Here is a 19,303-nt window from a genome sequence, read left to right on the forward strand (position 1 = left end):
GTACAGGCATTGCGAGACCGCAGCTTGAATACTTTGTGCAGTTTTAATCTTCTTATTTAAGGAAGAATGTAAATACGTTGGAGGTGGTTCAGAGGATGTTTACCAGATTGATACCTGGAATGAGCAAAGAACAAAGAACAGAGAACACTACAGCATGGGAACCGGCCTTTCAGCCCTCCAAGCCTGTGCCGATCACGATGCCTGACTAAACTAAAACCTTCTGCACTTCCTGGGTCCATATCCCTCTATTCCCATGCCATTCATGTATTTATCAAGATGCCACTTAAAAGCTACCATCGTATCTACTTCCACCACCTCCCCCGGCAACGGGTTCCACCTTCTTCGTAAAAAACATGCCTCTCACATTTCCTCTAAACTTTCCCCCTTGCACCATAAACCTCTGTCCCCTAGAAATTGACTTTTCCACCTTGGGGAAAAGCAGCTGCCTATCCACTCCGTCCATTCCACTCATAATTTTGTAAACCTCTATCAGGTCACTTCTCAACTTCTGTAGTTCCAGTAAAAACAATCCGAGTTTTTGCAACCTCTCCTCATAGCTACTATCCTCCAGACCCGGCAATATCCTGGTAAACCTCTTCAGTACCCTCTCCAAAGCATCCACATCCTTCTAGTAGTGTGGCGACCAGAATTGTATGCAACATTCCAAATGTGGCCTAACCAAGGTTCTGTACAGCTGTATAGAGTATGTTGTCTTATCAGGATAGGTTGGACTGCACTTGTTTCCAGTGGAGTATAGAAGAGTGAGGGGTGCCTTGATTGAAGTGTATCCTGAATGATACTGACAAGGAGGACATTGGAAGAATGTTTCCCCTTGTGGGTGAGGCCAGAATTGGGGGCACTGTTTTAAAATGAGGGGCTGCCTGCTGTAGGGGAGAGATAAGAAGATTTTTTTTTCTCTGAGAGGATTGTGTGACTTTGGAACTTACTGCCTCAGAAGGTGGTGGAGGTGGGGTCTCTGAATATTTTTAAGGTGGAGGTTGATAGATTCTTGTCAGGCAAGGGAATCAAAAGTTATCGGAGGTAGATAGGAATATGGAACTCAACACAAACAGATCTTATTGAATGATGAACAGGCTTGAGGGCCGAATGGTCTACGTCTCTGAAAATATATTAATTGATCAGCGCTTCTTCACTGTGAAAACATGCCTATCTGAATAATTGCCTTGTTGAAATCCAATCATTTGTCTTGTCTGAATGCAAGTTGGTAAGTATTTTGATGGGAGGCAAGCAAACATGTAACTCAGGCCTCCCTAAAAGAGGCAATGTAGGGCTCCCGCTGGATCTCCAGCCATTGTCACCCCCATTAAATACCGCCTGTTAACTGTTTCTCCCGCCATGGTTGCTGTGCCTGATCCGCATCTTCTGATTTTTAAAAATAAACTTGTGCACATATAGGCAAAAATGTTCATCATTATATGAAAATCCAAACAGCAACGTGAACATCATGTGGCGCTTCACGGTGTGGGGTGGGGAAGAAAGGGAGCATGACTGCCAAGAACATACAGAAAACAGCATCTGTAAATCTCCTTGAATAAAAAAAACCCCTCAGAACCAGAAAACACGTAAGCCTGCAGAGTATGTGTGTGCGTGTGCAGGTTCATACTCGTTGTTACTGGTTGTGCGGTTTTATTCTCTCCCATTCCCTAACCATGTCAGAGCTTTCCGGGTTATTGTTAAATTGTGTACATGGGGCAGCACGGTGGTGCAGTGGTTAGCATTGTTCCGGTTTCCTCCCACAGTCCAAAGATGTGCAGGTTAGGTGCATTGGCCATGATAAATTGCCCTTAGTGTCCAAAATTGCTCTTAGTGTTGGGTGGGGTTGCTGGGTTGTGGGGATGGGGTGGAGGTGTTGACCTTGGGTAGGGTGCTCTTTCCAAGAGCCGGTGCAGACTCGATGGGCCGAATGGCCTCCTTCTGCACTGTAAATTCTATGATAATCTATGAAATACATTCACCTCATCTGCACACCTGGTCACCTCTTCGAAAAATTCAATCAAGTTGGTCAAACGTGACCTCCCCTTAACAAAACCATGCTGGGAAGCACAGTGGATCAGTGGTTAGCATTGCTGCCTCATGGCGCTGAGGTCCCAGGTTCTATCCTGGCTCTGGGAGTTTGCACATTCTCCCTGTGTTTGCGTGGGTTTTGCCCCCACAACCCAAAGATGTACAGGTTAGGTGGATTTGGCCACGCTAAACTGCCCCTAATTGGGAAAAAAATAATTGGGTACTCTAAATTCATTTTTTTAAAAACATGCTGACTGTTCTCGATTAATTCCTGCCTCTCCAAATGGAGATTCATTCTTCCAATAGTTTCCCCACCACTGAGGTTAGACTGACTGGCCTGTTGATTCCTGGTTTATCCTTTTCTACCTTCTTGAATAAAGGTACCACATTGGATATCCTCTAGTCCTCTGGCACCTCTCCTGTGGCCAGAGAGGAATTTAAAATTATTGCCAGCGCCCCTGCCATTTCCTCCTTTGCCTCACTAAACAACCCGGGATAGATTTCATTCAGCCCTGGAGATTTGTCTACCTTTAAGCTTGCCACGCCACTCTCTGACAATGCTGATTTCTTTAATTTTATTACAGTCTTTCTCCCTGATTTCTAGATACTTATAGATACTTCTTCCCAGACCAGTCTGCGGTACATAGCTTCAGCATTAATGAATTCTTATGCCTGTGGAACTTTACTTAAAGTGAAACCACTTACAGTTTGCTGTTTATTTCCTGCTCCGCACTTAAACTTTGTAGCTGTTGAACTTCTTTTAATTACATTCTCAGAGATTTCAACAATCTTACTGGGACCCAATGACTGCTGCCTGGGGCAAGGTGCAATACCAGAATTAAGGCACAGTGTGCATAGAATCCCTATAAAACTGCAGAATCTTCACACATGACAATACTTTTTTAAAAAATTAGCGTACCCAATTCATTTTTTCCAGTTAAGGGACAATTTAGCGTGGCCTATCCATCTACCCTGCACATCTTTGGGTTGTGGGGGCGAAACCTACGCAATGACCTACGGGGAGAATGTGCAAACTCCATACAGACAGTGACCCAGGGATGGGATCGAACCTGGAACCTCGGCGCCATGAGGCAGCAGTGCTAACCACTGCTCCACCGTGCTGCCCTGTATGGCGATACTTGTTCCAGGTTTATGATTTGCTCACTGAAACCTTCAAAACCATATTGTCACTAACTGCCACCGTGTGAACACACTAATCATACTCAAGGAAACAATAATATGCATTCTTTATTTGGAGACAAGATTATAGATGTAGTTACATAGGTATAGACTACAGATAGATATACTAGGGTGCTGAATATAGAATCATAAAATTCCTACAGTGCATCATCGAGTCTTCACCTACCCTCTGAAAGATCACCCCTCCTGGGCCCATTACCCCGCCCTATCCCTGTAACCCCATTTAACCTTTAGACACTAAGGGATAATTTAGCATGGCCAATCCAACTAACCTGCACATCTTTAGACTATTGGAAGAAACCAGATAACCAGAGGGAAAACGTACAAACTCCACACAGACAGTAGCCCTAGCTCCTACTGTGTCTCTGTAATACATTTGATATCTATCTTGCTGCTTGCTGACCGATTCACAAGTAAAGGGACTAATACATCACATCCTGTTGAGGTATGTAATGATTGGCATATGTACCCTTAAAGATATATGCATGTCATGTCACAATCATAGCCCATGATCTCAGAGCATAGAACACTTACAATCCACTCGTCCAACACTCGCATCTCTACCTTTTATGCCAAGGCCCTTACCCAGTTTTGTTTCCTGTTATATATTAATGTGAGGGATGTGCAATACTTACTCAGTAGTGGGCACATTCCCTCCATATTTTAACACAATAATTTCAGAATCTACAGTTCAAAATGATGTAGTTTCAGAGGAGCAACATTTTTACCCTCATCGCATGATCCAGGATAGAAAAAAGGGAAGAGTTTCTCAGTGAAGGTGTCAGTGTAAGTGTGGAGAACGGACATGTCATCAGCATTGTAAAAGGTCACCTGACCTCCCTCATAGTCCAGATAAACTCCGACGATCCTGGGGATTAGATTCAGGGTCAATCGGACTAATTGGTTTTCCATAACTCCATAGTCATTCCCATTGCAATGCCATACAGTCCAACAGCCATGCACAGGATTCATTTTTATCTTTCCTTTCCTGTTCACTGACTCTTTGGCGACACCCACAAGCCACTTAGTTTTGTCCCCGACCTCCACCTCCCAATAGTGTTTCCCTGAAATGAATCTCTGTGACCCCAGGACAGCAACAGTTGTATCGAATCTCTCTGCATTATCGGGAAGCAGTAATTCTGTGTCACTGCATCTCACACTGGTCAGGTCTTCAGACAGGATGAGCTTACAATGCGCTGTGTTTGGGTCCAGAGTCAGTGGGGCTGGGGCTGGAGAAATAAAAATGAGATCAAGTTTAATATTTTAGACAGAGGAAGATGAACGGACAGAAGTTAATTTCAGATGTCTGTCTCAACATGCAGCTCATAATTTATGTTAATTTTTTCAAGGGAGGTGGGGCATTGATTGCCACAATTCCCTAATTACCCATAAGAAGATGTTTTTTTTTTAAATTCACTTTATGAGTCGTGAGTGGCACTGGCTTGGCCAGAATTTATAGCCTGTCCCTAATTGCCTTCAAGAGAGTCAATCACGTTGCTGTGGATCTGGAATCACACAGCAAATTTCCTTCCCTAAAGGACCTTCATGGACCAGGGGCGGGATTCTCCGATTTTCAGGCTATGTCCTGATGCCGGCATGGGAATGGTAGCATTTTACGAATGAAAATGCGGCGCAAAACGGCCACCGATCTTCCATTTGGTGGGGGGCTAGTAGGCAGGCAGTGTAGAGCAACCGGCTCTATCTGCTGATACGGCCCGGTAGAATTGCTGGGTCTTTGGCCGTGCATGCGCCCGGTGGCGGCCGTACCGTGCAACATGACACCGGCCGCGCACGGACCCGGCCTGCAAAATAGTGACCCCCCTTTGGCCTGCTCATGACCCCCGGACCACCCCACCATAGTGCCCCAGCCCCTGCCAAAGTCCCCCCTGCCCGCGGATTGGCCCTCCCCCAACTGTGGCGGCGCTGGACTGAGCCCACAGCTGCCATGCCGAGCACACGCGACCGATGCCATTGGGAACTCGACTGGTCGGGGGCGGGACTTCGGGGAGCGGGCCTCAGGCAATGTCCTGAGGCCATCCATGTGGTGTACGGCGTACTCGCAGGGTACTCCGCTTTGGAGGGGGTGGAGCGTCGCAAAAGCGGCGCCGTCCCCGATTTCGTCGGAAAAGTTGATTCTCCGGCTAATCGCCGAACGTGATTTCGCCTTTGGCGACCGGAGAATCCCGCCCAGGTAGTTTTTCTAAATTTAAAATTTAAAGAACCAAATTCATTTTTTCCAATTAGGGGCAATTTAGTCTGGACAATCCACCTAGCCTGCACATCTTTGGGTTGTGGAGGTGAAAACCCACGCAAACACGGGGAGAACGTGCAAACTCCACACGGACAGTGACCTAGAGCCGGGATCGAACCCGGGACCTTGGTGCCGTGAGGCAGCAGTGCTAACCACTGCGCCACAGTGCTCCTCTTACAGATGGGTTTTAATGATAATAGTTTCATGGTCGACTTTTAGAATTCAAATTTCACCATCTGCCATGGCATTTGAACCTGTATTCCCCGATCCTGCTCTCAGCCTCTGGATTACTAATCCACTGACAATACCAATGAGCCACTGCCTTCCTCGACCTTCCTGAACCTACCATCTGGTAGCCCTGACTTCAGTCGTAATGAAGTGCTTCAAGAGGTTGATCATGAAGCGCATCACCTCCATACTCCCAGAGCGCCTTGATCCACTGCAATTCGCATACCGCCGCAACCAGTTGTGAACACAGCCCAGTCCAACACACGAACCTGCCTCCCATCCATTAACTCCATCTACACCTCCCGCTGCCTGGGGAAAGCGGGAAGCATAATCCAAGACCCCTCCCACCTGGCTTACTCACTCTTCCAACTTCTTACAGGAGATACAGAAGTCTGAAAACACGCACGAACAGACTCAAAAACAGCTTCTTCCCTGCTGTTACTGGACTCCTAAACGACCCTCTTATGGACTGACCTCATTAACACTGCACCCCTGTATGCTTCATCCGATGCCGGTGCTTACGTAGTTACATTGTATACCTTGTGTTGCCCAATTATATATTTTCTTTTATTCCCTTTTCTTTCCATGTACTTAATAATCTGTTGAGCTACTCGCAGACAAATACTTTTCACTGTACCTCGGTACACGTGGCAATAAACAAATCCAATCCAATCCAAGCCAATCTTTCAGTTGTATTTTGATACAACGGAGTGGCTTGCTAACCCATTTCAGAGGGTAATTATGAGGCAACAAAATTGCTTTGAGTGTCACATGTAGGCCAGGCCAGGTAAGGATAGCAGATTTCCTTCTTGGTGAACAAGATTGGCTTTTGTGACCTTAGTGAATGAGATTAACTTTTACCACAATCGGTGGTAGCTTTGTGGTCACCATTCCTGAGGCGAGCTTAAAATTGCAATCTTTTTGCAGTTTAACACTAGGGTACCTCACAGTTCACAATATTTCCACCTTTCTTGTAATCTGCAAATTTTGAAGTTGTGCCCTATACACCAAAGTATGGTCATGAATATATTTGAAGGACAGCAAGGGTCCTAACAATGATATACTGGGAATGTTCTAACCCTGCTAGCCAGCTAGTCAAGGAAGAAACCAGAGCCAATCATTACTTGTACTAGAGTTTTTGACAAATTGGAGTGTTACAGGTATATATCTCCTGACTCCACTCTACTGTGCTCCTGTGTCAGTAAATGGCTTTTATCTGTGCGCTCAAGTACTCTCCTAATCAATGCAGTTCAACCATATGTACTTATAAGATTCCATTATTTCTCTGTAAATATAACTTAACAGTTAATATGCACAAAAATTACTTCAAAACAAACAAAAGAGAAAAAAATTACTTTTTTTTCATATTATATACCTGGGACCTTTGCTGTTTGTAGTATATATAAATGATTTGGAGGAAAATGTAACTGATCTGATTAGTAAGTTTGCAGACGACACAAAGGTTAGTGGAATTGCGAATAGCGATGAGGACTGTCAGAGGATACAGCAGGATTTAGGTTGTTTCGAGACTTGGGTGGAGAGATGGCAGATGGAGTTTAATCCAGACAAATGTGAGGTAATGCATTTTGGAAGGTCTTATGCAGGTAGGGAATATACAGTGAATGGTAGAACCCTTAAGAGTATTGAAAGTCAGAGAGATCTAGGTGAACAGGTCCACAGGTCACTGAAAGGGGCAACACAGGTGGAGAAGGTAGTCAAGAAGGCATACGGCATGCTTGCCTTCATTGGCCGGGGCATTGAGTATAAGAATTGGCAAGTCATGTTGCAGCTGTATAGAACCTTAGATAGGCCACACTTGGAGTATAGTGTTCAATTCTGGTCGTCACACTACCAGAAGGATGTGGAGGATTTAGGGAAGGTGCAGAAGAGATTTACCAGAATGTTGCCTGGTATGGAAGGCATTAGCTATGAGGAGCGGTTGAATAAACTCGGTTTGTTCTCACTGGAACGACGGAGGTTGAGGGGCGACCTGATAGAGGTCTACAAAATTATGAGGGGCATAGACAGAGTGGATAGTCAGAGGCTTTTCCCCAGGGTAGAGGGGTCAATTACTAGGGGGCATAGGTTTAAGGTGCGAGGGGCAAGGTTTAGAGTAGATGTACGAGGCAAGTTTTTTTACACAGAGGGTCGTGGGTGCCTGGAACTCGCTACCGGAGGAGGTGGTGGAAGCACGGACAATAGTGACATTTAAGGGGCATCTTGACAAATACATGAATAGGATGGGAATAGAGGGATACGGACCCAGGAAGTGTAGAAGATTGTAGTTTAGTCGGGCAGCATGGTCTGCGCGGGATTGGAGGGCCGAAGGGCCTGTTCCTGTGCTGTACTTTTATTTGTTCTTTGTTCTATACAAAGCATTATACATTATGCAATGCCTCTCGTCAAACAATTCCTCAGTTTAAGCACTTCTTTTTTCTGAAACACAGGATCATAGACAATAGGAGCATGAATAGGCCATTCAGCCCCTCGAGCCTGTTTTACGAATTAATTAGATCATGTCACAACTTCTCCCCAAATGACATTTTCCCACACAAACTCCCCTACCTCTTGCTCTTTTTAATATTGAGAAATCTATCAAACTCTGTCTTGAACATCCTCAATGACTGAGCATCCACAATCCTCTGGGGCAGAGAATTCCAAGGATTTACCACCCTCGGAGTGAAGAGATTCCTCCTCATTACTGCACGGTAGCACAGTGGCTAGCACTGTTGTTTCACAGCGCCAGGGATCCGGGTTCGATTCCCGGCTTGGGTGACTGTCTGTGCGGAGTCTGCATGTTCTCCCGTGTCTGCGTGGGTTTCCTCCGGGTACTCCGGTTTCATCCTGTAAGTCCCGAAAGACGTGCTTGTTAGGTGAATCGGAAATTCTGAATTCCCCTCAGTGTCCCCAAACAGGTGCAGGTGTGTGGCGACGAGGTGATTTTCATAATAAAAATCTTTATTGTCACAAGCAGGCTTACATTAACACTGCAATGATGTTACTGTGAAAAACCCCTAGTCGCCACGTTCCGGCGCCTGTTCCGGTACACAGAGGGAGACTTCAGAATGTCCAAATTACCTAATAGCACGTCTTTTGGGACTTGTGGGAGGAAACCGGAGCACCCGGAGGAAACCCACGCAGACACTGGGAGAACATGCAGACTCCGCACAGACAGTGACCCAAGCTGGGAATCGAACCTGGAACCCTGGCGCTGCGAAGCCATAGTGCTAACCACTATGCTTCCGATTTTCACAGTAACTTCACTGCAGTGTTAATGTAAGCCTACTTGTGACACTAATAAAGATTATTATTATACGGGCTTACCTCTTACGTGAGACTGTTTCCACTGGTTTTTTGACACACTCCTCCCACCAAATCAGGGGAAACATCCTTCCGACATCTACCTTCTTGAGCCCTGTAAGAACTTTGTATGTTTCAGTTAGGTTACGTCTCCTTCTTCTAAACTCTGGAGAATACAAACACTCTCCTCAACCTCAATCCCGCCAACTCACAAAACTATCTGGTGAACCTTCATTGAACTCTATGGTGAGTATATCCTTCCTTAGGTAAGGAGGCCAAAATTGTATGCAATACTCCAGATGGGGTTTCACCAAGGATCTATACAGCTCGTCATTCATGAAGACCCACCTTCTCAACTTTGCCGCTTGCCTGAGGTGTGGTGATCCTCACGTTTAATCACCACCTGTCAGCTCTCCCCTCAAAGGGGAATGCAGCCGATGATCATCTGGGACTACGGCGACTTTACCTTTATACAACTGCAATTACTCCGGTGCTCAAATCCTCTTGCAATGAAGGCCAACATAGCATTTCCTTTCCTAATTGCTTGCTGCACTACGATTCTAGCTTTCAGTGACTTATGAACAACAACACCCAGGCCCCTTTGGACATCAATCTCTCACCATTTAAAAAATTACTCTGCGTTTTTCTTTTTCCTACCAAAGTGAACAACTTCACATTTTTTCACATTATATTTCATCCACCATGCTTCTGTCCACTCACTTTGCTCAAGGTAAATCCCTTTGAAGCCTATTTGCATCCTCCGCATAATGCACATTCCTACCATATATTCCTGATTGCTCCATTACCATTCCTGGTTGGTGGCGTATAAATAACTCGAACAAATGTTTTCTTCCTCTTGCTGTTTCTTAGCTCCACCCAAATCGATTCTACATCTTGATCTTCCGATCTAAGATCTTCTCTCATTAATGTACTGGCCTCATCTTTTATAACCAGTGCTACCCCACCTCTTCTTTTATGGCTATACTTCCGAAATGTTGAATACTCTTGAAAATTCAGTTCCCAGCCTTGCTCATTCTGCAGTCACAATGTTCGTGAAAAGCTGTTGACTTACGTTTGTGTGGCCTATTGGGTGGCACGGTTGCACAGTGGTTATCACTGCTACTTCACAGTGCCAGGGACCTGGGTTCGATTCCAGGCTTGGGTCACTCTGCACGTTCTACCTATGCCTGCGTGGGTTTCCTCCGGGTGCCCTGGTTTCCTCCCACAAGTCCCGGGAGACGTGCTTGTTAGGTGAATTCTCCCTGTGTACCCGAACAGGCTCCATAGTGTGGCAACCAGGGGACTTTCACAGTAACTTCATTGCAGTGTAATGTAAGCCTACTTGTGACACTAATAAAGATTATAAACCTTCATCAAACTTGTTGCGAATGTTGCATGCATTCAGATAGAGTGCCTTTAATTTTGCCTTTTTAAAGATTTTAATTAATTTTTATGCTTGCCCTTATTTCCACTGTCTTCCAATTTCAACAGTTTTCTTTCTACCTTTACCAGCTTTGCTTCTCTACTATCTGAATTCCCTCTCTGGTTCCCATTCCCCTGCCAAGCTAGCTTAAACACTCTCCAAAAGCACGAGCAAATCTGCAGGCAAGGATATTGGTCCAAGACCTGCTGAGGTGAAATGAAAATCGCTATTGTCACAAGTAGGCTTCAATGAAGTTACTGTGAAAAGCCCCTAGTCGCCACATTCCGGCACCTGTTCGGGGAGGCTGGTACGGGAATCGAACCGTGCTGCTGGCCTGCCTTTGTCTGCTTTAAAAGCCAGCGATTTAGCCCAGTGTGCTAAACCAGTCCAGGTGTGATCGGTCTGCCTTTAAAACTGAGATGAGGAGGGATTTTGTCAGCAAATGGTGGTGATTCTGTGGAACTGTATGCCGCAGAAGGCTGTGGAGGACAAGTCACTAAGTGTCTTTAAGACAGAGATAGATAGGTTCTTGATTAATAAGGGGATCGGGTTACAGGGAGAAACAGGAGACATGTAGGGTAAGTAGATTGGCTACGCTAAATTGTCCCGTAATTGAAAAGAAAAGAATTGGATACTCTTTAAAAAAAGAAAAGGAAAGAAACATACCAGCCATGATCGAATGGCGGAGCAGACTCGATGGGCCGAATGGCCTAATTCTGCTCCTATATCTCATGGTCATGTGGTCTTATACAGGTCTTACTTACCCATGAACTGGCTCCCATGCCTCAGAAATCTAAAGTGTTTACTCTTGTGCCATCTCTGCAGCCATTTGCTCCATTTTCCTGTTTCTGTACTCACTGGCAGGTGGCACATGGAGTAATTTTTAAAAAGTTATTTCATGGGATGTGTGCATTGCTGGCTGGGCCAGCCTTTGTTGCCGATCCCTAACTGCCCTTGAACTGAGTGGCTTGCTGGATTATTTCAGATGGCTGTTAAGAGTCAAGCACATTGCTGTGGATCTGGTGTGACATGTTAACCAGACCAAGTAAGGATGACAGATTTGATAAAAGACATTAGAGAACCAGATGGATTTTGTTTTATGACAGTCACCAATAATGTCATGGTCATTTGACTTTTAATTCTACTTTATTGCTTGAGTTCAACATCTACCATGGTGGGATTCAAACCCAGATTCCCAGAGTATGACCCTGGGTCTCTGGGTTACTAGTTCAGTGACAATACCAGCATACCATCACTTCCTCAATTATTGCCTTTGAAGTCCTGCTTTTTGATCTTTCTTCTCTCTCTCTAAAATCTACATTCAGGAGATCAACCCTCTTTCTACCTTTGTCATTGCTATCAATGTGGACCACAATCTCTGGCTGTTCACCCTCCCCGATAAGAATGTCCTGGAGCCACTCAGTGCCATCCTTGACCCTGGCACCAAGGAGGCAACATGCCATCATGTGAACGGCTGTTGAAACACTTGGCAGTTCTGCTAGCTATTAATTCCCCGAGCACTATTGCTCTTTCACTCCTCTTCCTTCAGCCCTGTCCAGCTGAAATACCTGTGGTGCCACAGTATTGGCTCTGGCTGCACTCAGTGCCAGTATCTAAAATGGAAAACAAATTAGTGAACAAGATGGACTCAGGGGGCACCTACACTATCGCCTTAATTGTCCCAGACAGCCTAGCAGTCATCCATTACCTCCATGCCTGTATTCTCTTAATATATGGTGTGACCACCTTCCTAAACATGCTATGCCTGTAGTCCTCAGCATATTGGACTCCAGTGACTCCAGCTGTCGCTCAGGTTCCAAAATCCCAGAGATCAGGTTTCCACAGGTGATCGCATTTCCTGCACATGCATACTAAGCCATAGGATCCATCCACAACTCCCCACATGTCACAGGATGGACATTGCACGTATCCAAGATGGCCCACCATGCCTTAACTTTACTTTACCTACTATCTATCATAACCCTGGAGACTAGAAAAATGACCCGATTGCTCCCAATAAGCTTTGTTACTGCTGGTAAACGTCACTATACTGAATAAAACTTTAGTTACTACTAATTACCCAAGTTGTGAAACATCAATTTGCATTATTTCTGCTATCGCTACTTTAAAAGTTGATTGACAATTTTGTAGGGCTGATGTGCAAAAATGGTTTTTCTCAAAATTGTGAATGGCATCATTTTCAAAGTTTTTCACACTGGCATGGTTACTATTGGGTTCATTAGTTCTGTGCAGAGTGTAAACTGGGTGAATTGGCTTGGAGGTGCCAAGATTTTCAAAGATGTGCCAAGTGGATTGGCCATAGTTAGATGGAGTTAGGGGATAGGGTAGGGGAGTGTGTTTAGGTAGGGTGCTCTTTCAAAGGGTCAGTGCAAACTCAAGGGGCCAAATGGCCTCCTTTGGCACTGTCGAAATCCTTTTCTATTGCTTGGCCAGGGCAGTATAAGGGGCTGTGGGAGAGGGTAGAGGTGCATAGCTTGACATGGAGTGTTATGAGAGACCGTGAGATGGTGGAGGCAGGACAGATAATGGCATGAGGGTCTGCAGGCTATTTTCATCCTTGGCCAGACCCTAAAGTTATTGGTAGAATCCAATTAGGGACCAATATCTTTTTCCTGAACTGGACAAAGTTTGCGATTTTTAAGATACTCATGAATTATGTCACAAGAGTCCACAGGGCTTTGAATAAACAAAAATAAACTTTTCCAATAGATGGCCGTCAAGATAAAACAATTTAGAATATTTATCTTATCCTCTGGCATTCAAGGTAAGTATGAGGTGCATGTGAATTAAAAAGAAATCTGTGATCAAACATACCTGCACAATAGATGACACATGTGACCAAAACAGATTCCATGAATTTCTCAACAATGCACACAGACATTCGTCAGACTATTTGTCAACCAATCTCACTGAAACCTTTCCTCTCTCACAAGAGTTTTCAGCCGTCACCTTAAAAGATCTTGCCTTGGAATTCTCTCCAAAGGTTGCTACAACATGGATGGCTTCAATGATGGCCCACCTCTCAGGATTTCAATCTCTTATTCCGGGATTCCATTCTCCTGGATTCCCAAGTATGCTAAAACAACAACTAACAAGCACAATTTCAGATCTTTGGCCATGACGAGCAGAGCACGAATGATCCAAAGAGGTGCCTTTTCCCCAAAGGTGCACAAGATGGAGTCACCAACACTTTGTTGCCTCTTGGGTTTTCAGGGCTTCTCTTAAGCCCTCTTCAGTTACCACACTAGGACGTCATCGACCTACCTCAACTGGCTTCGATCTTACCTTCAGAGATCCCATTCCCCTGGATTCTCGAATATATACTCAAGCATCAAATTACAGGAGCAGCTTCAGGCCTTGCCAAGCAAAACATTACTGCTCCAAATGTGTACCTTTTCCTTACCTGCCCTCTTTACTTGAAGTGTACCCCTTTCTTTGACTTGGAGTCTGTTTCTCTGCTCCTCTCGTTTAACTGAACATAACTGGGACATTGTTCTGTCTTTGTCCCTTACCTGGGACTCCCTTTTAGGACCTCTTCTGCCCCTTCTGCTTGTCACCTGCCTGGGACACATTTTGGAGCTCTGCCTGTCCCCTTTCCATTGTCCCCTGCCTGTGACATGTCTTTAGACCCTTCCCAAGGACACTCACTGGCCATGACACTGGCACCCAGTCACCAGGCCATTTTTCTTCTGCACACGTGCACTGCACAAACAATGTGAAAGCTCACTCCCAGTCTGTACACATGTGCGAGGTCTGTGCTTTGACAGGGCTTGGATCTCTGACCTCTGAGCTCAAGACGAAGGTAAGTTTGGGTTTCTTAACAGGGGTTTTGGGGGGAGTGGGTTGCAAGAGCAGTGGGAGGTGGAGGAAATTAGCTTGTCATGATGGGGATGCATAAGACCTTTTGAACTTACCTTTCAAAAGGTTCCTTCATTGAGACTATTGTTCACGACATGTCTGAAGGACTGTGAAGCATAACTTCTTCAAAAGCTGATTTTGCTTCACAACAAAATTCCGAGTGTTCGGAGTTGCCTATTTCTACAATGGAGCCAGCCAGAATGGGAGTGCTGGGTGCAGGCTCATGATCCGCACCAACATTCACCCTCACACCACATTATCAAAAGGTGGCAGAGCCATGATTCCCAGAATCAAAGTTCCCGCCACTAATTTTTACAACTCCAGGGAGTCCCACTGAGTTTGTGGTCGTTAGGTATGTTCAAGGATGAGATGGAGAGATTTTCAATCAACAAGGAAATCAAGGGTTGTGGGGACAAGGTGGGAAAATGGAGTTGAGGATTATCATATCAAGTCAACCATTATCTCATTGGATAGGATGGAGCAGACCCAATGGGCGAAATGGTCTAGTTCTGCTCCTGCACCTTAAGGCCTGTGACATCCAGTCCTTAAGTTCGGTTGCCAATGAAAGACCCCGGTGCCCTCTGGTACTCATGACAAATGTCACATTTGCACTGATCTCATCCATCACACCTCCCCCTTTTAGCAACATTACTGTTCTTTGATAAGATGTGTGAGCAGATTGTCTGTGTAACCTTTAGATAATTTGTTTTTATTTCTTTTTGATTCTTATCACCTAATGTCAGTGACATTTCTCTAACACTTTGGTTGGAATGGTCAGGTACTTTTAGGACATGCAATAATGCCCGGATTGAATGGACTGAATATCTACTGACTTTACAAAAACATTGTCTTACCATGTTCCAGGCGTGTTTCTCTTGTGATTTTTTTTCATGTAAGGCTTATTCAACAGCAAAAGTGTCTTACAATAGACTACATCAGGACTAATGAAGTGCCTTACTGCAGCTATTTTGAATGGTATCAATGGTATCATGACCTCAATGTGTTGTCATCACCAAACCTAAAATAAGTCGAACCTTTATACTCCTTAACCTTGCATCGATATTCACTACCAAGTGATCCGAGGGAACATTTTAACGAGTATGTGCCACAGACTGTCAAGTAGTACAAGCACTATACAACACAGTTAAATGAAGGGTGGTACGGTGGCACAGTGGTTAGCACTGCTACCTCACTGTGCCAAGGACCCGGTCTCAGGTCACTGTCCGTGTGGAGTTTATACATTCTCCCCGTGTCTGCGTGAGTCTCACACCTACAACCCAAGATGTGCAGGTTAGGTGCATTGGCCACACTAAATTGCCCCTTAATTGGAAAATAAACCATGGTTAAATGAATCAGGAACTGTAAGAGTCATTGCTGAACTAACGCTCCTTGTGACTAATATAATTACTTCTGATAAATCATTATCATCTTCTTCAGCCACAGAATTCCCTGTTCAAGAGTCACTTCAAAGGTCCTGCTTCTCCACTTTGTTTAGTTTGTTGCATAATGATATTTTGAGTCACACCTGAATCACCCGTTAACTGTTCCCGAGGCATTCCTGACATTCATCCCGCTGTTGTTGCTGTGATAAATAGCTCCACTATGTACTTATAAACACATTTTTCCTGTATGGAACTCTTCAGTTTTACTGACGCTTACATCCAGTATTTGGACAATCTCTAAATGTTGCAATCGTCAAATCCTCCATCTTTTGTGACACAATGGAATGTGCCATTTGTTCAACACGGTTGCTGGAAATGAATGTCGTCCCAGGAATTTTTCTTAAGGCAGCACACACCTGATCTGACAGGGAGTCTCTCTCTCAGAACCGAACTCTCAGAACAAGGAGACTATCCTCACCTGACTCTCTTGTGTAATCCAGCAATTTAAATGCGAACATGGAATCAGAGATCTAAAAAATGAACCATCAACCCTTCTTACAGTCTGTTAAAGCCTATGATATATTCCATGGTTTGATCTTTTGTCTTTCAAAATCTATCAAAGTCTGATCATATCTCGTCTTTCTCGAAAATGTCATCAGCGAACCCCACCAGAAGATCGAGATCTTCATTCATATTCAATTGATCAACATCTAGCTCACAAAATACATTGCTATGATTTTAAATCTGGTAGGAAGCGACAAAAGCCAGAACTACTGGGGGTGAGAGTGGGGGGTCACAGTGGCACAGTGGTTTGCACTGCTGCCTCACAGCACCAGGAACCAGGAATCAATTCCAGCGTCGGGTGACTCTTCGTGTGGAGTTTGCAATTTCTCCCCGTGTCTGCATGGGTTTCCTCTGGTTTCCTCCCACAGTCCAAAGATGTGCGGGTTAGATGGGTTCGCCATGCTAAATTGTCCCTTAGTGTCAAAAAGATTAGGTGGGGTTACTGGGTTACGGGGGTATGGTGGAGGTGAGGGCTTACGTGGGGTGCTCTTTCCATGGCCGGTGCAGATTCGCTAGGCCGAATGACCTTCTGCACTGTAAATTCAATGATTCAGTGTCTTCCTTGGGATGGACATAACCCGTGACCACGCACTCACTACATTCTTCTACTGGTCATTGGTTTATACTCTGAAAACATTGACGGTAAATATACCCTGACAATTTGCATTTATGCAATTTCCACAATGGCCAGAAGTATTGTAAGCTATTTAGCTTTCAACCTTCACCTTTGGTCAACCATGCATTGCTGCATGCAGGGATGTTGTTTCCTCTGGCTGGGAAGGGGAGGTTCAAGAACAGAAGGTCTCAGGATTTGGAATAGGCCATTACGGACTGAGATAAGGAGAAACCTCTTCACCCAGAGGATGTTGAACCTGTGGAATTCTCTACCACAGAAAGGCTGCGGAGGCCAAGGCATTTGAATATATTTAAGATGGAAATAGCTTCCATGTTATTCTCATGGTAGTAAGATAGTGAAGGAAGAAACCAGAAGCAATCTTTACTTCAAATGCGGAACCTTAGTTAGGCCACACTTGGAGTATAGTGTTCAATTCTGGTCGCCACACTACCAGAAGGATGTGGAGGCTTTAGAGAGGGTGCAGAAGAGATTTACCAGAATGTTGCCTGGTATGGAGGGCATAAGCTATGAGGAGCGATTGAATAAACTCGGTTTGTTCTCACTGGAACGAAGGAGGTTGAGGGGCGACCTGATAGAGGTATACAAAATTATGAGGGGCATAGACAGAGTGGATAGTCAGAGGCTTTTCCCCAGGGTAGAGGGGTCAATTACTAGGGGGCATAGGTTTAAGGTGAGAGGGGCAAAGTTTAGAGTAGATGTACGAGGCAAGTTTTTTACGCAGAGGGTAGTGGGTGCCTGGAACTCACTACCGGAGGAGGTAGTGGAGGCAGGGACGATAGGGACATTTAAGGGGCATCTTGACAAATATATGAATAGGATGGGAATAGAAGGATACGGACCCAGGAAGTGTAGAAGATTGTAGTTTAGTCGGGCAGTATGGTCGGCACGGGCTTGGAGGGCCGAAGGGCCTGTTCCTGTGCTGTACATTTCTTTGTTCTTTGTTCTTTGAAATATTACAGATATATTTCTCCTAACTCCACTCTACTCCCTTGTCAGTGTAAACTATTGGGGTTGGACAAATTAAACGAAACAGACTGAGGAGCAAAGTGTCTTTTTATATGTGCTCAAGTACCCATCAATTCAATGCCCTCCATCTGCAAGTTCATTTTTCAAAAAAATTCCAATTAAGGGGCAATTTAGCATGGCCAATCCATCTACCCTGCATATCTTTGGCTTGTGGTGGTGAGACCCACACAGACACGGGAGAATGTGCAAACTCCACACAGACAGTGACCTGGCGCTGGGATCGAACCCGGGTCCTCGGCGCCGTGAGGCGGCAGTGCTAACCTCTGCGCCACCCTGCTACCCTTACCTGTATGTACTTAACTTCATTTGATACAATATACAGGGAACCCCACCATAAATCTTCTCCCCGGTGGAGGTCTCTCTGTGGGGGAGTCCTCCCCCGTGCCATCGGGGAACTAGGGTGGAGGGTGCTGTACACAGCAGTCCCATGCAATTGTAGGATGTGTCGGTTTACCGGCTCCCAAGGTGTCTGCGTCTTTTACAGTCTTGTGGAGTCCATGGACCATGCATATGTTAGTTGTGATAGACTGCACCCCCCTTTTCCGATACTTGAAAACCCTTTTGCTGCAGTTTTGTTTGTACTTCAGCCCCATGCTCCTAAGCAATGGGCACTTCATAGAATCATAACATTTACAGTGCAGAAGGAGGCCATTCAGCCCATCGAGTCTGCACCGGCCCTTGGAAGGAGCACCCCACTTAAGCCCACATCTCCACCATATCCTCGTAACCCCACCCAACCTTTTTTTATGGACACTAAGGGCAATTGATCATGGCCAATCTACCTAACCTGCACCTCTTTGGACTGTGGGAGGAAACCGGAGGATCCGGGTGAAACCCACGCAGACACAGGGAGAACGTGCAGACTCCGCACCGACAGTGACCCAAGCCGTGAATCGGACATGGGACTGTTTGAGCTGTGAAGCAACTGTGCTAACCACTGTGCTACCGTGCTGCCTCTTGCGCTACCATGCCGCCACTTCAATGCTCTTAAGGAAAAGAACCGTGGTCTAACCAGCCTCTTTTTATTGCTGAAACGATCCAGCCCAGGCAAAACCTGGTGAATCTCCTCTGCACCTTCTCCAGTTCAATCACATCCTTCCTATAGTGTGGCGACCAGAACAGCACACAGTACTACAGCTGTGGCCTAACCAGTGTTTTATACAGCTCCATAATAACTTCATTGCGAGGGCAGCACGGTGGCGCAGTGAATAGCACTGCTGCCTCACGACGTCAAGGTCCCAGGTTCGATCCCAGCTCTGGGGCACTGGCTGTGTGGAGTTTGCACATTCTCCCTGTGTTTGCATGGGTTTCGCCCCCATAACCAAAGATGTACAGGGTAGGTGAATTGGCCACTTTAAATTGCCCCTTAATTGGACAAAATGACTTGG

At 45.4% G+C, this 19,303-nt stretch overlaps 1 protein-coding gene across 1 annotated transcript in view; it reads right to left on the reverse strand.

Moving 5' to 3' along the window:
• Nucleotides 1-3,255: 3,255 nt before the first annotated feature.
• LOC140390222 (zinc-binding protein A33-like) overlaps nt 3,256-19,303 on the reverse strand; it is a 38,990-nt gene continuing 22,942 nt past the window's right edge. The window contains exon 6 of the mRNA XM_072475192.1: nt 3,256-4,454. Coding sequence (XP_072331293.1) covers nt 3,910-4,454 — 545 coding nt within the window. The 3' untranslated portion in view covers nt 3,256-3,909. The remainder of the gene's footprint in view (nt 4,455-19,303) is intronic.

Source organism: Scyliorhinus torazame, chromosome 14 (assembly GCF_047496885.1).
Source record: "Scyliorhinus torazame isolate Kashiwa2021f chromosome 14, sScyTor2.1, whole genome shotgun sequence".
In the NCBI taxonomy this organism is placed as follows: domain Eukaryota; kingdom Metazoa; phylum Chordata; class Chondrichthyes; order Carcharhiniformes; family Scyliorhinidae; genus Scyliorhinus; species Scyliorhinus torazame.